The 22,756-nt window shown below is 44.0% G+C and overlaps 1 protein-coding gene across 3 annotated transcripts in view; it reads left to right on the top strand.

Moving 5' to 3' along the window:
- Positions 1 to 22,756, top strand: part of LOC137376290 (son of sevenless homolog 1) — a 365,559-nt gene that overhangs the window by 312,442 nt on the left and 30,361 nt on the right. For all 3 annotated transcript variants that reach the window (XM_068044542.1, XM_068044541.1, XM_068044540.1), the window contains 2 exons: positions 1,396 to 1,558; positions 5,228 to 5,345. In XM_068044542.1, coding sequence (XP_067900643.1) covers positions 1,396 to 1,558; positions 5,228 to 5,345 — 281 coding nt within the window. The remainder of the gene's footprint in view (positions 1 to 1,395; positions 1,559 to 5,227; positions 5,346 to 22,756) is intronic.

Raw genomic sequence — 22,756 nt, 5'->3', positions numbered from 1 at the left:
GGCAGAAAACAGAGTATGCATAAATGGAGCCTTTTCTGATTGGTAGGATGTGACGAGTGGACTCCCGCAGGGGTCTGTGCTGGGGCCTCAACATCTTACAATTTATATCAATGACTTAGATGAGGGGAGCGATGGCATGGTAGCTAAATTTGTAGATGACACAAAGATAGGTAACAAAGTATGTTGTGAAGAGGCCATAAGGAGGTTGCAGACCGATGTAGATAGGTTGAGTGAGTGTGCAAAAATCTGGCAGATGGAGTATAATGTGGGAAAATGTGAAGTAGTTCACTTTGGCAGGAAGAATAAAAAGCAGAGTTTGACTTGAACGGAAAACGACTGCAGAATTCCAAGGTGCCGAGGGATCGAGGTGTTCTAGTGCATGAGTCACAAAAAGTTAGTATACAGGTGCAGCAAGTAATAAAGAAGGCTAACGAGATGCTATCCTTTATTACGAGAAGAATTGAAAATAAAAGTAAGGATGTTATGCTTCAGTTATACAGGGCATTGGTGAGACCACATCTCGAATACTGTGCAGTTTTGGTCTCCTTATTTAAGGAAGGATGTGAATGCGTTGGAGGCGGTTCAGAGGAAGTTTACTGGATTGATATGTGGAATGAGTGGGTTGTCTTGTAAGGAAAGACTGGGCAGACTTGGCTTGTTTTCACTGGCGATTAGAAGAGTGAGGGGAGACTTGATTGAAGTATATAAGATCCTGAACCGTCTTGACAAGGTGGATGTGGAAAGGGTGTTTCCTCTTGTGGGGGAGTCGAGAAGGAGAGGGGCACTGTTTTAAAATTGGGGGTTGCCCTTTTAGGACAGAAATTCGGAGAAATGTTTTCTCTGAGGGTTGTGCGACTTTGGAACACTCTGCTTCAGAGGTGGTGGAGGCGGGGTGATTGAATAATTTGAAGGCGGGGTAGATGGATTCTTGTTAGGCAAGGGAATCAAAGGTTATCGGGGGTAGATGAGAGTGTGGAATTCGAGACACAAACAGATCTGCCATGATCTTATTGTATGGCGGAGCAGGCTGGAAGGACCGAATGGCTGACTTCTGCTCCTAATTCATATATTCGTATTGTTTTTCAACGATTAATTTTCAGTTGTATGCTGTATATTTTTAAAATAAGTAAATTTCTAGTCTTCATGTGACACTAATGCAGATTGTAAAAGTTAAAACTTCCAAGCTTTAAATAAGTGTTGATTCAAGCTTTCCCTTGTGGGTGGTAGGTAATATGGGATTACTGTAGGGTTAGTATAAATGGGTGGTTCTTGGTTGGCACAGACTTGGTGGGCCGAAGGGCCTGTTTCAGTGCTGTATCTCTAAATAAATAAATAAAATATTGTATTTACTTGGACTACAGTACACATGAATCATAATTTATTTTTAATTTTCAGAAGCATAGTCGAAACTGAAAACTTGGAGGAAAGAATAGCAGTTGTCAGTCGAATAATTGAGATCTTGCAGGTTTTCCAGGAACTAAACAATTTTAATGGAGTGTTGGAGGTGGTCAGTGCCATGAATTCATCTCCTGTCTATAGGCTGGATCACACATTTGAGGTATGTGGTTCAACTTAGTGTAAAGTAAATTGTATAGGTGAGATGCACAGAATTGCTTGAAGGATAGAAAACTTTTAAGTAAATACAAGAAGGATAAAAGAATGTAATTGACTACTGCCATTTCAATTGCCCCTGCTAATAACACACACACAGAAACTACCCTCCCACATTTGCTTTTGTAGAAGAAGCACATTTTTATACTGAGAGAAAATGGAATACAAGTATCGGCATGATACTTAACCATGTGGGAGGTCTCAAAAGAATACATTTGCTGAAAATGAGCATTCCAAATTGTTAGATATGTGTGATGCTATTAGAATACCATACACAAGAAAACAGAAATTTACCATGATGAATAAAAATCCTTTGTTCAGAGAATGCAGTAAATATTCTGTAGTTAATTATATATGCTGTTTTAGCTCTATTGTTTCAGTATTAGAAAATACGGTTTTGATTTTTGCAGTGATAATTTGATACTCTGATTAAGCTTTAATGAAAGTAAATTTTTATGCAGCCTATGATGAGCGGATGCAAGTTCATGCTCACATTTCCCAGATGGCAAGTTTTGTATTATTCTGATTATCCTAATAATTAGAGGCTTGCTTGACATTTATATTTAAAAAATACATTGGATTAAATTATGAAGGAAGCAATTCACAAGCTTTTAATAAGTAATATTTCTACTTAAGTTCCTTAAAGACAAATCAGGCTTTGTAAATATTTTGGAATTCTTTAAAGATCTAAAACAAAGGCAACTACTTGCATTTATCAGGCACCTTTAATGTAGTAAAATGGCCCAAGGTGCTTCACAGGAGTGTTATCAGACATGATTTGATTAGGACAGGTACCAAAACCTTGGTCAAAGAGTTTGGTTTTAAGGGGTGCCTTAATGGAGACAGGCAAAGAGGTTTATTGAGGTTCCAGAACTAGGGGCCTAGACAGCTGAAGGCACAGCCAACAATGGTGGGGTGAAGGAAATCATAGATGCACAAGAAGCCAGATTTGGAGGAACGCAGAGTTCTTGGAGGGTTGTAGGGCTGGAGGAGGTTACAGCAATAGCGAGGGGTAAGGCCATGGAGGGATTTGAAAACAAAAATAAGAATTTAAAATTCTTCGCGTTGCTTGTTTGGGAGCCAACGTAAATCAACATGATGGGTGAATGGGACCTAGTGCAAGTTAGAATATGTGCAGCAGAGTTTTGGATGAGTTCAAGTTTACAAAGTTTGGAAGATGGGATGCTGGTTAGGAGAGCATTGGAATAGTTGAATCTGGAGGTAACAAAAGCATAATGGGCTCGCTGAATATAAGTTATGTGATGGGTGTTAAGTTCATGAATATCAAAAGGGATATGCTGAGATACCTCACAAGAGACTGGTGACTGATGTGAAAGTGAATGCGTATTGATACTAAAAATGGCAAATATGATTAGTATATAAAATAGGTTGTGAAGAAAAAGGATCCAGGTGTGATAGGTGACCAAACTTAAGTATTGTCACATTGTGCATTGGCAAATAAAACATAGTTAAAAGCCTTTCTACATGCAAGCAATCAAATTAAGAACAAAACGCTCAAGTTCCTTTCAGATTTGAAGATACATTTACACTGGTAACTCCGAAACCCAGTCTGAGGGTTGGATTTTGTTCACCTCCCGACGTCGGGCTCCATGGGGGTGGGGGGTGTGGTGGAGAAAGATCGGAATGGCAGCAGCCTGCCACGGAACCCGACGCCGGGATTGCTGAGCCCAATCCTCCTGGCAACGGGGATGCTCCATGGCGGCCCCTCCGCCGCTCTGTGACGGGACACTGGTTTAAATGTTTAAATTAACTTTATGCATTCATTGAAATGGAATTCCCCACGATCTTACCTTCGGTTCCAGATCTTCAGCACACCGGGCAGTACTCAAGTGCCTTCACTTTCCCGTCCAGGGAAAGTTGGCGTCACTGAGGTGGGGAAGGAGGGAAACTCAGCATTTGTAGTGTAGTAGGAATTAGACAATTAAATGAAAGGAAGAATGTGGAGGGTTATGGGGAGAAGGCAGGGGAATGGAACTGAAGGAATTGCTCTTTTGGTGAGCCAGTGCGGGAGCCATTGGTCGAATAGCCTTCTTCTGCACTGTAAGGATTCTGTGATTCTGCGGGGGGTGGATGGGGGGGAGGGGGGGAACAGGGTGAACTCTGCACTTAGTGCAGTTGGGGTCAGAAGGGGTCCACTCTGCAATTTTAGTGTAGTGGGGGCGGGGAGGGGAACAGGGCAAATATGTATTTTCAGTGTAGTGGGGAAATGGGGGCAACTCTGCATTCTCTATGCAGGGCTGACAACCCTTTAAAAATGGTGCCGCCCCTGCGCAGAGACAGTTGATGCTGTTCATGGTGTCGCTGAGGCTGCCCCACCATGTGATTAGGGGTGCTGCCACCCTGCGTATTCTAATGAGCTGCCAGGCTCAAGATCGCGGCGGCCCGCAACCCGTGCGTGCTGGCCAGCATTTTTTACGCAGGAAAACAAAATCCAAGTCTGAGTGTATGGGGATTCCTTTGCTCGTGACATTGTAACATCACGATGCATGCACACCTTTAATGCATTTATAATTTGAAAACATGAACATTATTCTCAACATTGCCACAGAAAGGATAACTCGTTGATGAATGTTACTAAAAGAATTTCCGACTTAACGTTGCTGTTTGGGACCTGAGGCGCAGAAGGCAGCATTTATACTGTGGTCAAGATCTACAGTTAGGGTCTGAAACCACGAGGTGCTGAGTTAGATTGTTAGAACTGGAGAGCTACTCAATGTACCATGGGTCTACCTTACATGCCATCTTTAGTATCACTTCAAAATGGGAACCACCTAGCAGCAGCAATAAAGATGTTGTGTAAATTCAGCACAAATTGTTCCCCTCCAAACCACACACCATCCTGACTTGGAAAGATGTCGCCATTCTTTACTGTCACTGGAACTCCCTCCCTAACAGCACTGTGGGTGTACCTGCACCAGATGGACTGCAGCGGTTCAAGAAGGCAGCTCACCACCACCTTCTCAAGGGCAATTAGGGATGGCCAACAAATGCTGGTCTTGCCAGTGATGCCCACATCCCATGAAACTAAAAAAAAAAAAGCATGAAGCTGAGGAAGTGTTATTGACCATTTATAAAGTTCAATGATCACATTGCTTGCAACTATGGTTGGTATGGTTTGCAACTATGGTACATAAGATAAAAGAGGCAGTGGAAGGAATTCAGGGACAGCAACAAAAATAAATTTTATTTGGATGTGAGAAAAGGTAAAAGAAGTTAATTCCCTATTTTCTAACCAAAATAAATTTAAGAAAGGGAGGAAATGGCTTAAAGCTTGAAAATAATGAAGAGAATGAATTTGGAGTAGAAATGTATTTTGTGCAAAAACCAAGATGGAAAACCAGAGGCATGATTATAAATTGAGAAACCACAAGTTAACCATGGTATAAGGAATAACTTCTTCATACTTGGTCGTCAACTTATTGGACACACCTTACACCACTATTACCGTAAATAATCTGTCGAAGCTTTCAATAAGTACAAATTCAGCTTTGAACAGGTTTGTAGATTTGGGGTAGGGAAATGAGCAAGTCGTTTGAGTCAAATGGATTTTTATCAATGCTACCTTCTAAGTGTGTGTTATGCGTTATATTCATAGCAAATACCAAGTCGACAAAAGAAAATTTTAGAAGAAGCTCATGAGCTGAGTGAAGATCACTATAAGAAGTATTTGGCTAAACTCAGATCTATCAACCCTCCATGTGTGCCTTTCTTTGGTAAGCTTTGTTATCCTTTCTCTGTGGTAACTAATGTTATGTATAGCCATTCTCATTAATGTTTGGTAATGAGCAGTAATGGGACATAAACATTACACATGAATCTTGTTACATTGGTATCCAATTTCATTTTTATCCACTTAAATCCTTTATTCATTGCTATTTCTTAGTCCTAATATAGATAGTTTAGAGTAACATGACATGAGCTTATTTGCCACGGTAGGATTAAGTGGAGAACCAGTTTGGAATAGAGGTATGGAGAAACTGGATTTTAGATGCGTTATTTGGCTATCTAAAATTTATATGAAGACCAGATTGGAATTGTGATGAATTTAGAGAGAAATTGAAGTTGAGTGAATATGATTCATAATCACTCAGTTACATAGGAATAGGAGCAAGCGATTCAGCCACTCAAGCCTTTTCCTCCATTCAGTTCGATCATGACTGATTTGTATTTCAACTCCAAGTACCCTGCTTTGCTCCAATTCCCTTGTTACACTTACCGAACAAAAGCGTATTGATCTCAGTCTTGAAAATTTCAATTGACCCAGTATTCACAGCCCTTTGAGAGAAACTTCCAGATTTCTGCTGCCCTTTTGTGAAAAAGTACTTCCCCTCAACACGGGTGAGGTCCCGGAGGACTGGAGAATTGCTAATGTTGTCCCCTTGTTTAAGAAGGGTAGCAGGGATAATCCAGGTAATTATAGACCGGTGAGCCTGACGTCAGTGGTAGGGAAGCTGCTGGAGAAGATACTGAGGGATAGGATCTATTCCCATTTGGAAGAAAATGGGCTTATCAGTGATAGGCAACATGGTTTTGTGCAGGGAAGGTCATGTCTTACCAACTTAATAGAATTCTTTGAGGAAGTGACAAAGTTGATTGATGAGGGAAGGGCTGTAGATGTCATATACATGGACTTCAGTAAGGCGTTTGATAAGGTTCCCCATGGCAGGCTGATGGAGAAAGTGAAGGCGCATGGGGTCCAAGGTGTACTAGCTAGATGGATAAAGAACTGGCTGGACAACAGGAGACAGAGTAGCAGTGGAAGGGAGTTTCTCAAAACGGAGACGTGTGACCAGTGGTGTTCCACAGGGATCCGTGCTGGGACCACTGTTGTTTGTGATATACATAAATGATTTGGAGGAAAGTATAGGTGGTCTGATTAGCAAGTTTGCAGATGACACTAAGATTGGTGGAGTAGCAGATAGTGAAGGGGACTGTCAGAGAATACAGCAGAATATAGATAGATTGGAGAGTTGGGCAGAGAAATGGCAGATGGAGTTCAATCAGGGTAAATGCGAGGTGATGCATTTTGGAAGATCCAATTCAAGAGTGAACTATACAGTAAATGGAAAAGTCCTGGGGAAAATTGATGTACAGAGAGATTTGGGTGTTCAGGTCCATTGTTCCCTGAAGGTGGCAACGCAGGTAAATAGAGTGGTCAAGAAGGCATTCGGCATGCTTTCCTTCATCGGACGGGGTATTGAGTACAAGAGTTGGCAGATCATGTTACAGTTGTATAGGACTTTGGTTCGGCCACATTTGGAATACTGCGTGCAGTTCTGGTCGCCACATTACCAAAAGGATGTGGATGCTTTGGAGAGGGTGCAGAGGAGGTTCACCAGGATGTTGCCTGGTATGGAGGGCGCTAGCTATGAAGAGAGGTTGAGTAGATTAGGATTATTTTCATTAGAAAGGCGGAGGTTGAGGGGGGACCTGATTGAGGTGTACAAAATCATGAGAGGTATAGACAGGGTGGATAGCAAGAAGCTTTTTCCCAGAGTGGGGGATTCAAATACTAGGGATCACGAGTTCAAAGTGAGAGGGGAAAAGTTTAGGGGGGATATGCGTGGAAAGTTCTTTACGCAGAGGGTGGTGGGTGCCTGGAACGCGTTGCCAGCGGCGGTGGTAGATGCGAACACGGTAGCGTCTTTTAAGATGTATCTAGACAGATACATGAATGGGCAGGAAGCAAAGAGATACAGACACTTAGAAAATAGGCGACGTTTAGGTAGAGGATCTGGATCGGCGCAGGCTTGGAGGGCCGAAGGGCCTGTTCCTGTGCTGTAATTTTCTTTGTTCTTTGTTCTATTTCATTCCTAAATGACCTACCTTAAAATATAGCATCAAATCAGAGGCATGGAAGAGCTTAAAATAATGGTCAGCATCTATGGAGAGAGAAGCAGAGTTAACATTTCAGGTCTGTGACCTTTCATCAGAACAGAACAGTTCTGATGAAAGGTCACAGACCTGTAATGTTAACTGCACAGATGCTGCCTGACCTGCTGAGTACTTCCAGCACTTGGTTTTTATTTCAGATATCCAGCAACTGCAGTATTTTTGCTTTTATTTAAAATAATGGTAGCTGAAGTCGAAGCAGAATGCATAAATTTGCAGAAAACCAGTTACTTGGGGATACAAACAAGAAATGCATTTTCTGAAGGCAATTTTGTGGAGATGTTTTAATAATACTTAGGCCTGGATTTTATTCCCCCCCCCCACCCCCCACCCCAAGCAGGAGCAGGTGGGGGGCGGGTGGTAATATTGAGTGGGAGGCAGGGGGGGATGCCGTTCCTGTTGCCTTCCCATCCCCAGTGCAATTTTACGAGTGGCGGCAAGAAACGGCCTGTCCACCCCAGGCCCATTAAAGCCCTTAAATGCCACTTAAGGGCTCCTCCCACCACCGCTGGTCATAGTCGTAGAGTTACAGTGCGCAGAAACAGGCCCATCGTGTCCGTGCTGGCCATCAAGCACCTATCTATTCTAATCCCATTTTCCAGCACTTAGCCCATACCCTTGTATGCTATGGCATTTCAAGTGCTCATCTAAATACTTCTTAAATGTTGTGAGGGTTCCTGCCTCTACCACCCCTTCAGGCAGAGTGTTCCAAATTCCGACCACCCTCTGGGTGAAAAAATTTTCCTCAAATCTCCTCTCTATGCTCCCTGGTCATTGACACCTCCGCTAAGGGAAAAAGTTTCTTCCTATCTACCTTATCTATGCCCCTCATAATTTTATATATCTCTATCAGGTCTCCCCTCAGCCTTCTTTACTCTAAGGAAAACAACCCTAGCCTTTTCAGTCTCTCTTCGTAGCTGAAATGCTCCAGCCCAGGCAACATCCTGGTGAATCTCCTCTGCACCCTCTCCAGTGCAATCACGTCCTTCCTATAGTGTGGCGACCAGAACTGTACACAGTACTTCAGCTGTGACCTAACGAGCGTTTTATACAGCTCTATCATAACCTCCCTGCTCTTACATTCTATGCCTCAACTTTTAAAGGCAAGTATCCCATATGTGTTCCTAACCACCTTATCTACCTGTGCTGCTGCCTTCAGTGATCTATGGACAAGCACCCCAAGTTCCCTCTGATCCTCTACTTCCTAGGGTCCCACCACCCATTGTATATTCCCTTGCCTTGTTAGTCCACCTAAAATGCATCCCCTTGCACTTCTCTGGATTAAATCCCATTTGCCACTCCTCCGCCCATCTTACCAGCGTCCTGTAGTCTAAGGCTTTCCTCTTCTCTATTTACGACACCACCAATTTTCGTGTCATCTGCGAACTTACTTATCATACCTCCTATATTCACGTCTAAAGCATTAATGTACACTACAAACAGCAAGGGTCCCAGCACTGACCCCTGCGGTACACCACTGGTCACAGGCTTCCACTCGCAAAAACAACCCTCGACCATCACCCTCTGCCTCCCGCAACTAAGCCAATTTTGGATCCACTTTACCAAATTGCCTTGGATCCCATCGGCTCTTACCTTTTTAACCAATCTCCCATGTAGGACCTTATCAAAAGTCTTAATGAAGTCCATGCAGACTACATCAACTGCTTTACCCTCATCTACACATCTAGTCACCTCCTTGAAAAATTCAATCAAGTTAGTTAGACAGATCTCCCCCTGACAAAGTCATGCTGACTATCCTTGATTAATCCTTGCCTGTCCAAGCAGAGATTAATCTTGTCCCTCAGAATTTTTTCCAATAGTTTCCCGACCACTGATATTAGACTCAGCAGCCTGTAATTACCTGGTTTATCCCTGCTACCCTTCTTGAATAACGGTACCACATTCACTGTCCTCCAGTCCTCTGGCACCTCTCCTGTGGTCAGAGAGGATTTAAAAATTTGTGTCAGAGCCCCTGCTATCTCCTTCCTTGCCTCACTTAACAGCCTGGGATACATCTCAAGCACTGCTATGTTGCTAGCGGCAGGCAGGCGGCTCTAGACCTCAGGAGGCTCTAGACCTCAGAAAAACCTAGCAGCTTCTTTGTGGGCTGAGGGGGCCCTGTGCCCCAAGGAGGGCCCCACTTGGGAACTATATTCCTCCCTGACCCAACCAAACCCCCCCCCCCGCCCTGCCCTTGCCTTGCTGGGGCCCGGCCGATTGTTCCTGGTGAGGCCCCACACACTTATCTTCATTCCAGGGCCGGCATCCCTCTTGCTCTTCTGTCTAGGTGCTGTCCCAGCAGTGGCAGCTGCTCCCGGTGGTGCTGCTGGGACAGAGAGCTGCTGGCCCGTTGATTGGCTGGTAGCTCTTGGAGGCGGGCCTTCCTGCCTCAAAGGGGCGGAAGTCCCAGCTGAGGACAGTTGAGGGCCTGGGCCAGGTAAAATCATAGTGTGGCTTCCAGGCCCTGTGAAGGCGGGGCTCGCCCCTGACTTCTAAGCCGGTGGGCAGGGCCTTCAACCCAGCATAATATTCCAACCTTGGTATTGAATTCACGAGATGAATGTGGTGTGTAAAGATAGTGAATGCCAAAAATGAGGAGGATAAGGTCAGTGAAGCCAATGAAATTGCAGGATTTGGAGTGAAGTGGTTATACAGACTGTGAATAGCTAGATACACCATTGCAATTGGTATTCAGTGGTGAATTTCACAGAAATGGCTTGTACAGCTGTTTATAGTTTTCGAGGTGCAATGGTGAGGAATTTGAGCTAATTGAGGGAGAGGAAATGTGCAGTCAGAAATATTGGCAGAAGATCTGATGAATGAAAGAAGGAATTAAAATAAATATTAATTTGCAAAGATATCTGAGACATGGAAAGAATGAGCCAGATAATTGACTTCAGTAAGTGATTATTAAAATATATTTAGGAGAAAATTAATGTTTTAGATAATTGGGAAGGTTTTGCTGATAGTGAGAACTTGTGTAAGACGGGTGGGCTTTGTGCAGCTAGGTAGGAAACTAAGCTTTTGGTGCAGAGCATTAAAATGGTAATCAAGATCAATTTGAACTTAATTTGGAGAGTGAGGGATTTATACTTTAAACTGAGATTAACATATGGTTGTAGTCGTCAAGAGTCTAGAAGAGGTAAAAGAAGCCCAAATGTAAAATTTTAAGATGAAAGTATGTTACGGTGTTGGAAATTTCATTATTTTTATACTAAACCCAGGAACATTCAGAACCCATTTTTGGAATTAGAGAAATACACAGGTAGTAAAAATATTAATGTGATATCACACAAAAAATACAGTTGTGAACAGAAGGTAGATTATGTAGAATGTCTAGCAAAGATCTGTTGAGGTAGATGGAGGGATAGCATTACTGGTGATAATATAACCACTGTTAAAAGGTTGGACGCAATAACAGAAGAGGAGAAGGCAGAAGCAATACTAGTTAAAAAGTTGTAATACGAATGGCAAAGTAGTAATTGCAACTGAGTTAAAGGTGAACTAGTTAATAATGACCTTTCAAGGCATGAAAAAAGATATCAATAAATCAAATATGGTGAGATCAATATTCTAGAGTAAGCTGATCAGAAAAAGTTGAAAAGAGGGGTGAGAGCACAAACAGTTTCATAGAGATTATAAGTGACTTGGTCTGAACATCAAGCAGGCTACTAAGTTGGTTAGAAGACTTGATTTAGTAGTTGGTCTGTGTGAACTGATTGGTAACCTTGAAACATCCAAACACATGGGGTACTGGTGATCATTTTAAAGTCAGGTTTGATATTGTTTAAGGCTAATATCAAATATTAGAATGGTTACATTTGCTATTACAGCAACAAACTTGGGGATTGTGAAAAGAGTTATAGGAAGATTAAATGACAAGCAGAACTATGATTTAAAAGAAAAGAAAAATAAAATTAAAATATAAGGAATATGGAAAGTATATTTCAGTATGACCAGCTGCTACAGCGGCTTGGCAACAGTCACCAACGTCAAAAACAACAACTCACAGTATCACTTGGCAGGTTCACGTAAAGCACTTGGGGCAGAACCTGCCTCTCAAGAATTGGCCTTCACAGCCATCAACAAAGGTGCACCAAGAGATGACACTGCACCTAAATGGATTGTTTACTGCGTGTCCATCATCTTTCGTAGATGGAAGGATGCCAACCATATTTCACTGCAATAATCAAAACTGATAAGACTAAAGTGCTTGAATATTAGGAAGTTAAAAGCAACATAAATATTAAGGAAAATTGCTTGAACAGATATGCTGGGAGAACAAAACATAATGTTGTAAACACTAGAAGCTATACAGAAGTCAGTTGATTTTCAGTTTAGATCAGTGAGGTGCCTGATGTGCAGAAATTGATGACCATGCATAGGTTCTTCAAACCAAACTGCCGAGAAATCCACATTTTTAGTTCCTGTTTACATGATATGGACTATATATACTGTCTGTAGGAACACTCCCCACTTGGCTAACTGCAGACAAATTAGCTGCTGACTAACGAAAGGCAATGTTTAGTGACCCGTCTTCAGCCAGAAGTGCTGAGTGGATGGTCCATCTTAGCTTCCTGAGATCCGCACCATCACAGATGCCCATCTTCTGTCAATTTGATTCACTCCAACTGATCAAGAAATGGTTGAGCGCACTGGATACAGCAAAGGCAATGGGCCCCGAAGGCATCTCTGCTTTATTGCTGAAGACTTGTGCTCCAGAACTAGCTGCACCCCTAGCCAAGCTTTTTAGATTTAGAGATACAGCACTGAAACAGGCCCTTCGGCCCACCGAGTATGTGCCGACCATTAACCACCCATTTATACTAATCCTACACTAATCCCATATTCCTAACACATCCTCACGTCCCTATATTTCCCTACCACCTACCTATACATTCTATTCTAGTACAGCAGCAACATCTACCCAACAATGTGAAAAATTGCCCAGGTATGTCATATCCACAAAAAGCAGAACATATCCAATTCGGCCAATTACTGCCCCATCAGTCTACTCTCAGACATCAGCAAGGTGATGACATGTGCTGTCGACATACCAAAGTGGCACTTATTCAGCAATAACCTGTTCATCACTGTTCAGTTTGGATTCTGCCAGGACCACTCGGCTCCAGACCTCAGTACAACCTTGATCCAAATATAGACAAAGGAGCTGAATTCCTGAGGTGGGAGTGACTGCCCTTGACATCAAGGTAGCATTTGACTTGAGTGTGACATCAAGGAGCCCTAGTAAAATTGAAGTCAGTGGAAATCGGAGTCATATCTAGCACAAAGGAAGGTGGTGTGGTTGTTGCAGACCAGTCATCTTAGACCCAGGACATCGCTGCAGGAGTTCCTCAGGGCAGTGTTCTAGGACCAGCCATTAATAACCTTCCCTCCATTATAAGCAGGGATGTTCGCTAATGATTGTACAGCATTCCATTCCATTCACAACTCCTCAGATAATGAAGCAGTCCATGTCTGCATGCAGCAAGACCTGGATCTTAATTCAATTAGATTTAGGGTAATTATGGAAAAGGACAAAGATAGACCAGGCATAAAAATTCTTAATTGAGGAATAGCTACTTTTGCTAAGCTGAGATGTGATTTAGCTAAAGTGGACTTGAAACACCTACTTGAAGTTTAATCAGTGCCAGATTAGTGGGAGGCATTCAAGGAAGAGATCGTGAAGGTTCAGAGCAAGTATGTTCCCTTAAAGAAAAAGGATCGGGCTAACAAATCCATAGCCCCCTGGATGTCCAGGGGCTTAAAGGAGAGGATAAAAAGAAAAGAGAAGCTTATGAAAGATACTGAGGGCGCAATACTGCAGAAAACCTAGGCGAGTGTAAAAAGTGTAAGGGTGAAATTAAAAAGGAAATTAGGAAAGCAAAGGGAGGGCATGAAAAAGTATCAGCATATAAAATGGAGGAAAATCTAAAGATTTTTTATAAATGCATAAAGAGCAAGAGGATAACTAAAGAAAGAGTAGGGCCTATTAGGGACTATAAGGGTAACCTGTGTGGAGGCAGAGGATGCTGGTATGGTTCTTAATGAATACTTTGCGTTTGTTTTCACAAAAAAGAGGGACGATACAGACATTGCAATCGGGGAGGAGGTGTATAAAATATTAGATGAAACTAGCATAGTGAGGGAGGAAGTATTAAGGGGTTTAAGATCTTTGAAAGTGGATAAATCCCCAGGCCCGGCATAATATATCATAAGTTGTTATGGGAAGCAAGTGAAGAAATAGGGGAGCCTCTGACCATAGTTTTCCAATCCTCTCTGACTACAGGTGCTGTGTCACAGGACTGGAGGACAGCTAACTTTATACCATTATATAAAAAAAGGGAGAAAGGGATAGACTGAGTAATTACAGACCAGTCAGTCGAACCTTGGTGGTGAAAAAATTATTAGAAAAAATTCAAAGGGACAGGATAAATCTTCATTTAGAAAGACAGATTAATCAAAGACAGTCAGCACCGATTTGTTAAGGGAAGGTTGTGTTTGACTAACATGTTTAAATTTTTTGAGGCGGTTATAAGGAGAGTTGATGACGGTAGTGTATTTAATGTAGTCTATATGGATTTTAGCAAGACTTTTGTTAAGGTCCCATATAGCAGACTGTTCACGAAAGTAAAAGCCCATGGGATCCAAGGCAAAGTGACAAGTTGAATCCAAAATTGGCTCAGAGGCAGAAAGCAAAATGTAATGATCAGTGAGTGTTTTTGTGACTGGAAGGCTGTTTCCAGTGGAGTTCCATAGGGCTCGTTACTAGGTCCCTTGTTTTTTGTGCTTTATATCAATGATTTGGAATTGAATGTTGGGGTATGATTAAGAAGTTTGCAGGTGATGCAAAATTTGGCCATGTGGTTGATAATGAAGAAAGCTGGAGACTGCAGGATGATATTGATGGACTAGTCAGGTGGGCGGAACAGTGGAAAATAGAATTGAATCCAGAGAAGTGTGAGGTAATGCTTTTGGGGAAGGCAAATAAGGCAAGGAATACACAATAAATGGTGGGATACTGAGAAATGTAGAACAGAGGACCTTGGAGTGCACGTCCACAGATCCCGTAAGGTTGCTGGACAGCTAGATAAAGTGGTCAAGAAGGCATACAGGATACTTGCCTTTATTAGCCGAGGCATAGAATATAACAGCTGGGAGGTTATGCTGGAATTGTATGAAACAGTAGTGCGGCCACAGCTGGAGTACTGCGTGCAGTTCAGGTCACCACGCTGTCAGAAAGATGTGATTGCACTAGAGAGGGTACAGAGGAGATGTACGAGAATGTTCCCTGGGGTGGAGAATTTTAGTTTTAAGGAAAGATTGGATAGGCTGGTTTTCTTGGGAACAGTGGAGGCTGAGGAGAGACCTAATTGAAATGTATAAAATTATGAGGGGTCTGATAGGGAGAATAGGAAGGCCCTTTTCCCCTTAGTTGAGGGATTCATAACGAGGGAGCATAGATTTAGGGTAAGAAGTAGGAGGTTTAGAGGGGATTCATGGAGAACATTTTCACCCAGAGGGTGGTGAGGATCTGGAACTCACTGCCTGAAAGGTGTTAGAGGCAGAAACCTTCATAACATTTAAAAAGTACTTGGGTATGCACTTGAAGTACGATAACCTACAAGACTATGAACCAAGAGCTGTAAAATGGGATTCGGCTGGATAGCTACTTGTCAGCCAGCGCAGACACGATGGGCCGAATGGCCTCCTTCCATACTGTAAATTTCTGATTCTGTGATTCTTGGACTGATAAGTGGCAAGTAACATTCATGCCACACAAATGGCAGGCAATGACCATCTCCAACAAGAGAGAATCTAACCATCTCCCCTTGACATTCAACGGCATTACTATCTCTGAATCCCCCATCATCAGTATCCTGGGGGCCACCATTGATCAGAAGTTTAACTGGAACAGCCACATAAATACTGTGGCGACGAGTGCAGGTCAAAGGCTGGCTATTCTGCACCGGGTGACTCACCTGGCTCCCCAAAGTCTTTCCACCATCTACAATATACAATTCAGAAGTGTGATGGAGTGCTCACCACTTGCCTGACGAGTCTAGCACCAACAAGACTCCAGAAACTCGACATGATCCAGGCCAAAGCAGCCTACTTGATTGGCACCCCATCCACTACCTTAAATATTCGCTCCCTCCTCCAGCGATGCACAGTGGCAGCAATGTGTACCATCTACAAGATGCACTGCAGTAACTCGCCAAGGTTTCAACTGCATTTCCCAAACCTATGACCTCTACTGCCTGGAAGAACAAAGGTAGCAGGTGCATGGGAACACCTCCAAGTCTCCCACCATTCTTAGCGTTCCTTCATCTTCACTGGGTCAGAATCCTGGAATTCGCTACTTAGTAGCACTCTGGGTGTACCAACACCACATGGACTGCAGTGATTCAAGAAGACGACCCACCACCACCTTTTCAAGGGCAATTAGGAATGAGTGATAAATGCAGGCATTGCCAGTGACACCCACATCCCATGAACAAACTTTTTTTTTAAAGTGAATATTCTGATGGAAACAAACCAGCATAGGACAGCTTCTTGCTACTTGTCTAACTAGGACTACCCTACCTATTGGGACATTTGCTCAGTTTCAGTCACCCATGTTTCAGCAAGGAAGACAGCAAGCACCAGCAGCTACCAATTGGTGTGATATACAGCAAAATGTACCATAAAATGTGTGGGTTTATTGCCACCTTCTTTCTGGCAACAGTCTGAACAGCCATCAAGCCCCATTAAAAAGCAGTTCCTCCAGTTAGCAGAGATTTCTGGCAACAATTGTTTGCTTCTCTGCAGTCCTGATATGATGGGCACCGAATTGATGCTCTGATACTAAGTCCCCAGGTAATGCTTTTCAGTAGCTGCCAAGCCAGAGACTGGCTGCATGAGCTATATGATAGACATCTGACTTCAGCGTGGTGAGAGGACAGCTTGTAACATGCCAGCCCTTTTGCTTTTCTCATCATGCAATGGTATGTATTAATTTTCTCATCATCAGCTCTTAATCCAAATCCTCATGTGAGAGGCTTTGGAAAAAGAAAAAACAACTTATGTTAACGCAATAAAACATTCCCAAGGCGCTTCACAGGAGCATGAAAGAGCAAATTTAGAACCAAGCCACATAAGGTAATATTCGGAAAGATGGTCAAAGAGGTAGGTTTTAAGGAGCGCCTTAAAGGAAGAAAGAGAGGCGGAGAAGTTCAGGGAGGGAATTCCAGAGCTTAAACCCGAGGCAGCTGAAGGCACGGCCAACGACGGTGGAGCGAATAAAATTGGAGATGCTCAAGAGGCCAGAATTAGATGCGCGCAGATAACTCAGAATTATAGGGCTGGAGGAGATTATAGACACAGGGAGGGGTTAAGCCATGGAGGGATTTAAAAACAAGGTTGAGAATTTTGTAATCGAGGCATTGCTTGACAAGGGAGCCAGGGGTGATAAGTGAACGGGACTTGGTGCAAGTAAGGACACGGGCAGCAGAGTTTTGAATGGCCTCAAGTTTACAGAAGATAAAATGTGGGAGACCAACTAGGAGCGCGTTTGAATAGTCAAGTCTAGAAGTAACAAGGGCCTGAATGAGGGTTACAATAGCAGATGAGCTGAGGCAGGGGCAGTGTCACGGAGGTGGAAATAAACGGTCTTAGTGACGGTGCAGATATGTAGTCAGAAGCTCATCCCACAGTCAAATATGACGCCAAGGTTGCAAACAGTCTCGTCTCAGACAGTTACCAGGGAGAGCAATGCCATTGTTAGCTGGGGAGCAAAGTTTGCAGCAGATACTGAAGACATTGGCTTCGGTTTTCCCAATATTTAATTGGAGGAAATTTCAACTCATCCAGTACTGGACGTCAAATTAGCAGTCTAATAATTTGGCAACAGTGAAGGAGTGGTGGTGAGGTAGAGTTAGGTGTTGTGAGCATTCATGTGAAAACTAACACTGCGTTTGGATGATGTTGCTGAGGGGGAGTATGCAGATAAGAAAGTGGAGAGGGGCATGTATAGATCCTTGTGGTACAGCAGAGTTATAGAGTCATTGTGGCACAGAAGCAGGCCATTCAGCCCATCGAGTCCATGCGTGCTTTCTGTACAGCAATCCCATCAGTCACATTCCTCGTTCTATCCCCTTGGCCCTGCAAGTTTTTTTCCCTCAAGTGCCAATCCAGTTTCCTTTTAAAGTAATTCTTCATCTCCGCTTCTGCCATCCTTGAAGGCAGTGAGTTCCAGGTCATTGCCACTCGCTGTGTTTTTAAAAAAAAAAAGTTGTTCTTCACATCCACCCTGCCATCTCTTGCCCAAAACTGTAAATCTGTCCCCGAGTCCTTGTGCCATCAGCTAATGGGAACAGCTTTTCTTTGTCTGCTTTATCTAAACCTGTCATAATCTTGTACACCTCCAACAAATCTCCCCTCAATCTCATTTGTTCCAAGGAGAACAACCCCAGCTTCTCCAACCTAACCTTGTAGCTAAAATCCCTTATCCCTGGAACCATTCTGGTGAATCTCTACACCCTCTCAAGGACCCTCACATCCTTCCTAAAGTGTGGTGACCAGAACTGGACGCAGTACCCCAGTTGTGACCTAGCCAATCTAACTAACCTCTTAGAGGTAGTGATGTGGGAGTGGAAAGAGAAGATACTACAAATGATATTCTGGCTATGATTAGATAGGTAAGAACAGAACCAGTTAAGTGGAGTCTCTCACAGCTGAATGACAGTGGAGAGACATTGAGGGGGGACAGTGGGGCCAAACGTGTCAAAGGCTGCAGACAGTTCGAGAAGGATGAGGAGAGATAGTTTACCTTTGTCACAGTCACAGAGGATGTCATTTGTAACTGATAAGAATTGTTTCGGCACTAATTGGAGGAATTCAAACATGAAGTTCCAGAAAAGATGAGCACAGATTTGGAAGGTGACAAAACACACTCAAACTTTGGAGAGGAAATGGAGGTTGGAAATGGTGTAATAGTTTGCAAGGGCAGTGGGGTAAAGGGTTTTTTGAGGAGAAGGGGTAATGTCAACAGATTTATAACAGAGGGGACAGTACCTGAAGCTAGAGAACTGTTAACATCAGCTAATGTGAGAGCTATTGCACGAGCTACCAGGAAGGGAAATTGAACAGTCAACAGTTTAGTGGAAATAGGGTCGAGGGCACAGGAGGTGTGTCTGATCCACATGATAAGCGCAGAGAGGACATGGCAAATAGGAGAGGAACTAGAGAAAGATGCTAGGACAGTGGAGAGACTTAGTGGAAGTTTGGCCCAGTGGGCTAGGGGAAGGGAGGAAAGCCGCAGAGGCAGCTGACTAGATTGTCTCAATCTTGGTGGCAAACAAGTCCATGAGCTTCTCTCACTTAATTGTTGGAGGTGAGGCTGGAGGAGAGGGCTTTAAGACGCCAGTTTGCAGTAGAGAAAAGAAGCCGGGGATTTATCTTTGCATTCCATCAGGATCCTGGAATAGCAAATAGTTTTAGCAGACAAGCGCAGAACCTTTATGTAGTCCAGTCAAACCTGCTGGTGAATGGCTCCACCAGTTGTCTGCCACATCCTTTCAAGTCTTCATCCTTTGGACTTAAAGGAGCGGAAATGAGGACAGTATCAGGAAAACAGCCAGGGTGAGAGAGAGTAATGGTTTTATTGGAGACTAGGGCATCAAAAGTGGCACTATTAGGTTGGATTTTGTGAAGGCGGCAGGGCTCCCAGTGTTAGGCTGAAAAGACGGAGGGGACACCCACCTCCCTTTTTGCGCCCACCCGCTACCCCCCACCCCGGCGAGATCCTCGCTCTGGAGGCAAAGTTTCTGGCGCTGGGATCCCTGACCCTTTAAAGACCCTCTTCCCCTGGACTTTACGACCAACACCGCCCCCCACAACCCCACCTTGCCGGGGCATTCCAGACTGGTCCCAGCGACCCCACCTCACTTACCTGAGGTCCAAGCCAATCACAGGGCCAGCAGCTCAGCAGTTTCTGCAGAGGTCTTGGGCCCAGGTCCAGCACTGAAACATCAGACCTCAGGTAATTGAGGTGGGGCTGCTGGGGCCAGTCCGGAAGACCCCAGCAAAGGGGGTTAGGGAGATGTCGTAAAGCCCAGGGGAAGGGGATCCTGGGAGGTGCATTGTTTCCTGGCCGGGGCCCTCTGTGAGCCACAGACCTCCACCCTCCCACCAAGCCCTCAGGGAAGGCGCCTCACTTTACAAGGCATCCTCCCTGCATGGTGGAATCATGCCCAGCTATTGGTTAGATCCTAGCGGCAGCAGGAAGATGCCCTTAAGTGGCTGTTAATAGGCCACTTAAGAGCTTCAGTTGGCCTCTCGGCAGGAAGCCATCGTCGGCCTATCCTGCCCCTGGTAAGATTGCTTGGAGACAGGCTGCCCGCCACCCCTAACCCCAGCCCCCCACCCCGCCACCCGTCGCGATTGTATGGCCTTTCTCCCCCTGCCCCCTCACCTCAAGGGGGCCCATAAAATCCAGCCCATTAGGTCAGATGACCAAAAGCTTGATAAAGAGGTATGTTTTAAGGAATGTTTTAAAGGAGAAAAGCAAGGTAGAGAGGTGTAAGAAGGGTATTCCAAAGCTTGGAGCCTAAGCAACTTAGTGAGAATTTTTATTGTACTTGGGTGGACAATACAGAACAAGGATTTTGAATGAGAGGTGAGAGGGTTGGAACAAGGTGAGATGCTGAAAGGAGGAGAAAGTGCCAGAGGAGTAGGGAGTCAGGGCAAGGAGTGATTTGGTGATAAGAGCCACCATGCTGCCACAAAGATCTTGGGACAAGTAATACAAGGTGTAGCCAGGCAGGGATGCTTCACTGTAGGAACATGGTGTCATTACCCCTCAGCTAGGTTTCAGTTAAGACCATGTCAGTGCATTCATCCACAATATGTTCATGGATGGCAAGGCCCTTGTTCGCAAGTGAATGGACATTCTGGAGGGAGATGCATAGAGGGAGAAGCTGGCAGAGTCCACAGGGTCAGCATTTGGAGGGCTGAGTTGGAGGAGAAGGAAATTGATCAGATTAGCCCCCAGCTGGCACACTTAGTAGGAAGTTCGGCAATAGAATAGATTGAGACAATTGTGGTTCCCGTTCATAATGAGCTAGCGCCGCATGCCTAGATAAGCCCTTTGGAGAATGTCAAGTGAGGTACAGAGGGCAGCTGTAGGCTTATCTAAGAGGGAGTCAAGTCTGGGACGACAGCAAGAGAGCAGGACAAAGTACTGAAGGGTTGGGGAGAAGTGAAAGGACACATGACGATAGAAGAGAGTGGTCTAGGAAGGGTAAAGGGAAAACAAGTTTTTAAAAAAAAAGTGGAAATAGAAGTAATGGGCTCAGGTCCAGAGCAGCAGCCAAAAGCCAAAATGAGTACACGAATGGACACGGGAAAAGCTCAAGTTACTTAGGCCTAGTTACAGAAAAATTAGGATTCATAAAAACCTGTTGGTAAACTGGAAGTAGGAGATAATAAAGAGCCCAGAGTTAACCTCAGAAATCCAGTGGTGGGATAACGATGACATAGTGTAGTCACCATGGAGCATCGATGAACTGTTTGATGTCTCAGTTGAGAGACAGGTGTAGTAAGTGAAGTCCAGAAGCTATTTGAGGGTAGAGTATCGGGAGAACACACTGATCGAGGACACACAGATCGAAGCATTTTCATGGGAATGAAGATGCAGGAGGTGTAGCGAGTCAGTAGCAGGGTCAGAAAAATAATGGAGAAGTTGGAGAAAATCATAAAATCCAGAAGCAACAGAGGTTTGTACTTTGGCCGAGGTGAATGAAATTCTGGCCAGGAACTGGACTGAAGCTGAAAAACCAGTATAACCAGTGGCCAATCACAGACTCAGCAGGAAGATTGAAGTCTCTCAGTCGCAGCAGTAGTGGGGGAAGGGTTGTAAATTGATCAAAGTTTCTTTAAAAGATCACAAAAGAGCAGATCCGAGACAGAAGCAGAGTCTTATTGTTTAGTTCAATGTAGTCCAGCGCAGAAACATAGTCTTGATGTTCAGAGAAGTCCAGGAATTTGAAGCCAAGTTAGAGAGAAGATCCAGGTCTTTTCCAGAGCTCACAAAGAGGTCAGGGATGGGGTTTAAACTAATGGACAGAGACCATTTAAACTAATAGTTCACTTGTAATTTGGCCTAATGTGCACTCACTGTTAGAATTAGGGTAACTTGATAATAGGAGAGAGGATTTAGGGGAGAAAGGGCAAAGCATGGCAGCATATGGCCAAGGATAGACCTGCACAGCGAGGAGCTCCCTAGGGTGCCAAGTGACCAGGAGCCATCTTGATCATTCTTAATAAAAATGGAACATTAAAAATGAGAAGTCAGCGGAAAGGCGGAATGTAGAAAACAGCAAGAAGGGTCCTTTGTTTTAGTTACATACACAGTATCTACATGCACACAATTTTAAAACCAGGTAGGTTTAGAAACATGGAAAGAAACAGAAAAATAGGAGCAGGAGTAAGTTATTCGGCCCTTCGAGCCTGCTCTGCCATTCAATACGATCATGGCTGATCGTCCAAACTCAGTAACCTGGTCCCACTTTCTCCCCGTATCCCTTGATCCCATTAGCCCTAAGAACTATATCTAACTCTTTCTTGAATATATTTAATGATTTGGCCTCAACTGCTTTCCGTGGTAGAAAATTCCACAGGTTCACCACTCTCTGGGTGAAGACATCTCTCCTCATCACAGTCCTAAATAGCTTACCCCTTATCCTTAGACTGTGACCCCTGGTCCTGGACTCCCTCACCATGGGGAACATCCTTCCTGCATCTAGCCTGCCCAGTCCTGTTAGAATTTTGTAGGTTTCAATGAGATCCCCTCTCATTCTTCTAAACTCTAGCGAATACAAGCCTAATCGACCCAATCTCTCTTCATATGTCAGTCCTGCCATCCTAGGAATCAGTCTGGTGAACCCTCGCTGCACTCCCCCCATAGCAAGAACATCCTTCCTCAGATAAGGAGACCAAAACTGCACACAATACTCCAGATGTGGTCTCACCAAGGCCTTGTATAATTGCAGCAAGACATCCTTGCTTCGGTACTCAAAGCCTCTTGCTATGAAGGCCAACATACCATTTGCCTTCTTAACTGCCTGCTGCACCTGCATGTTTACTTTCAGTGACTGGTGCACAAGGACACCCAGGTCTTGCTGCACCTCCCCTTTCCCAATCTATCGCCATTCAGATAATCTGCCTTTCTGTTTTTGCCACCGAAATGGAT

Source organism: Heterodontus francisci, chromosome 13 (genome assembly GCF_036365525.1).
Source record: "Heterodontus francisci isolate sHetFra1 chromosome 13, sHetFra1.hap1, whole genome shotgun sequence".
NCBI lineage: Eukaryota > Metazoa > Chordata > Chondrichthyes > Heterodontiformes > Heterodontidae > Heterodontus > Heterodontus francisci.
The sequence above is the reverse complement of the archived record's forward strand: the minus strand, read 5'-3'. Positions and strand labels throughout refer to the sequence as shown.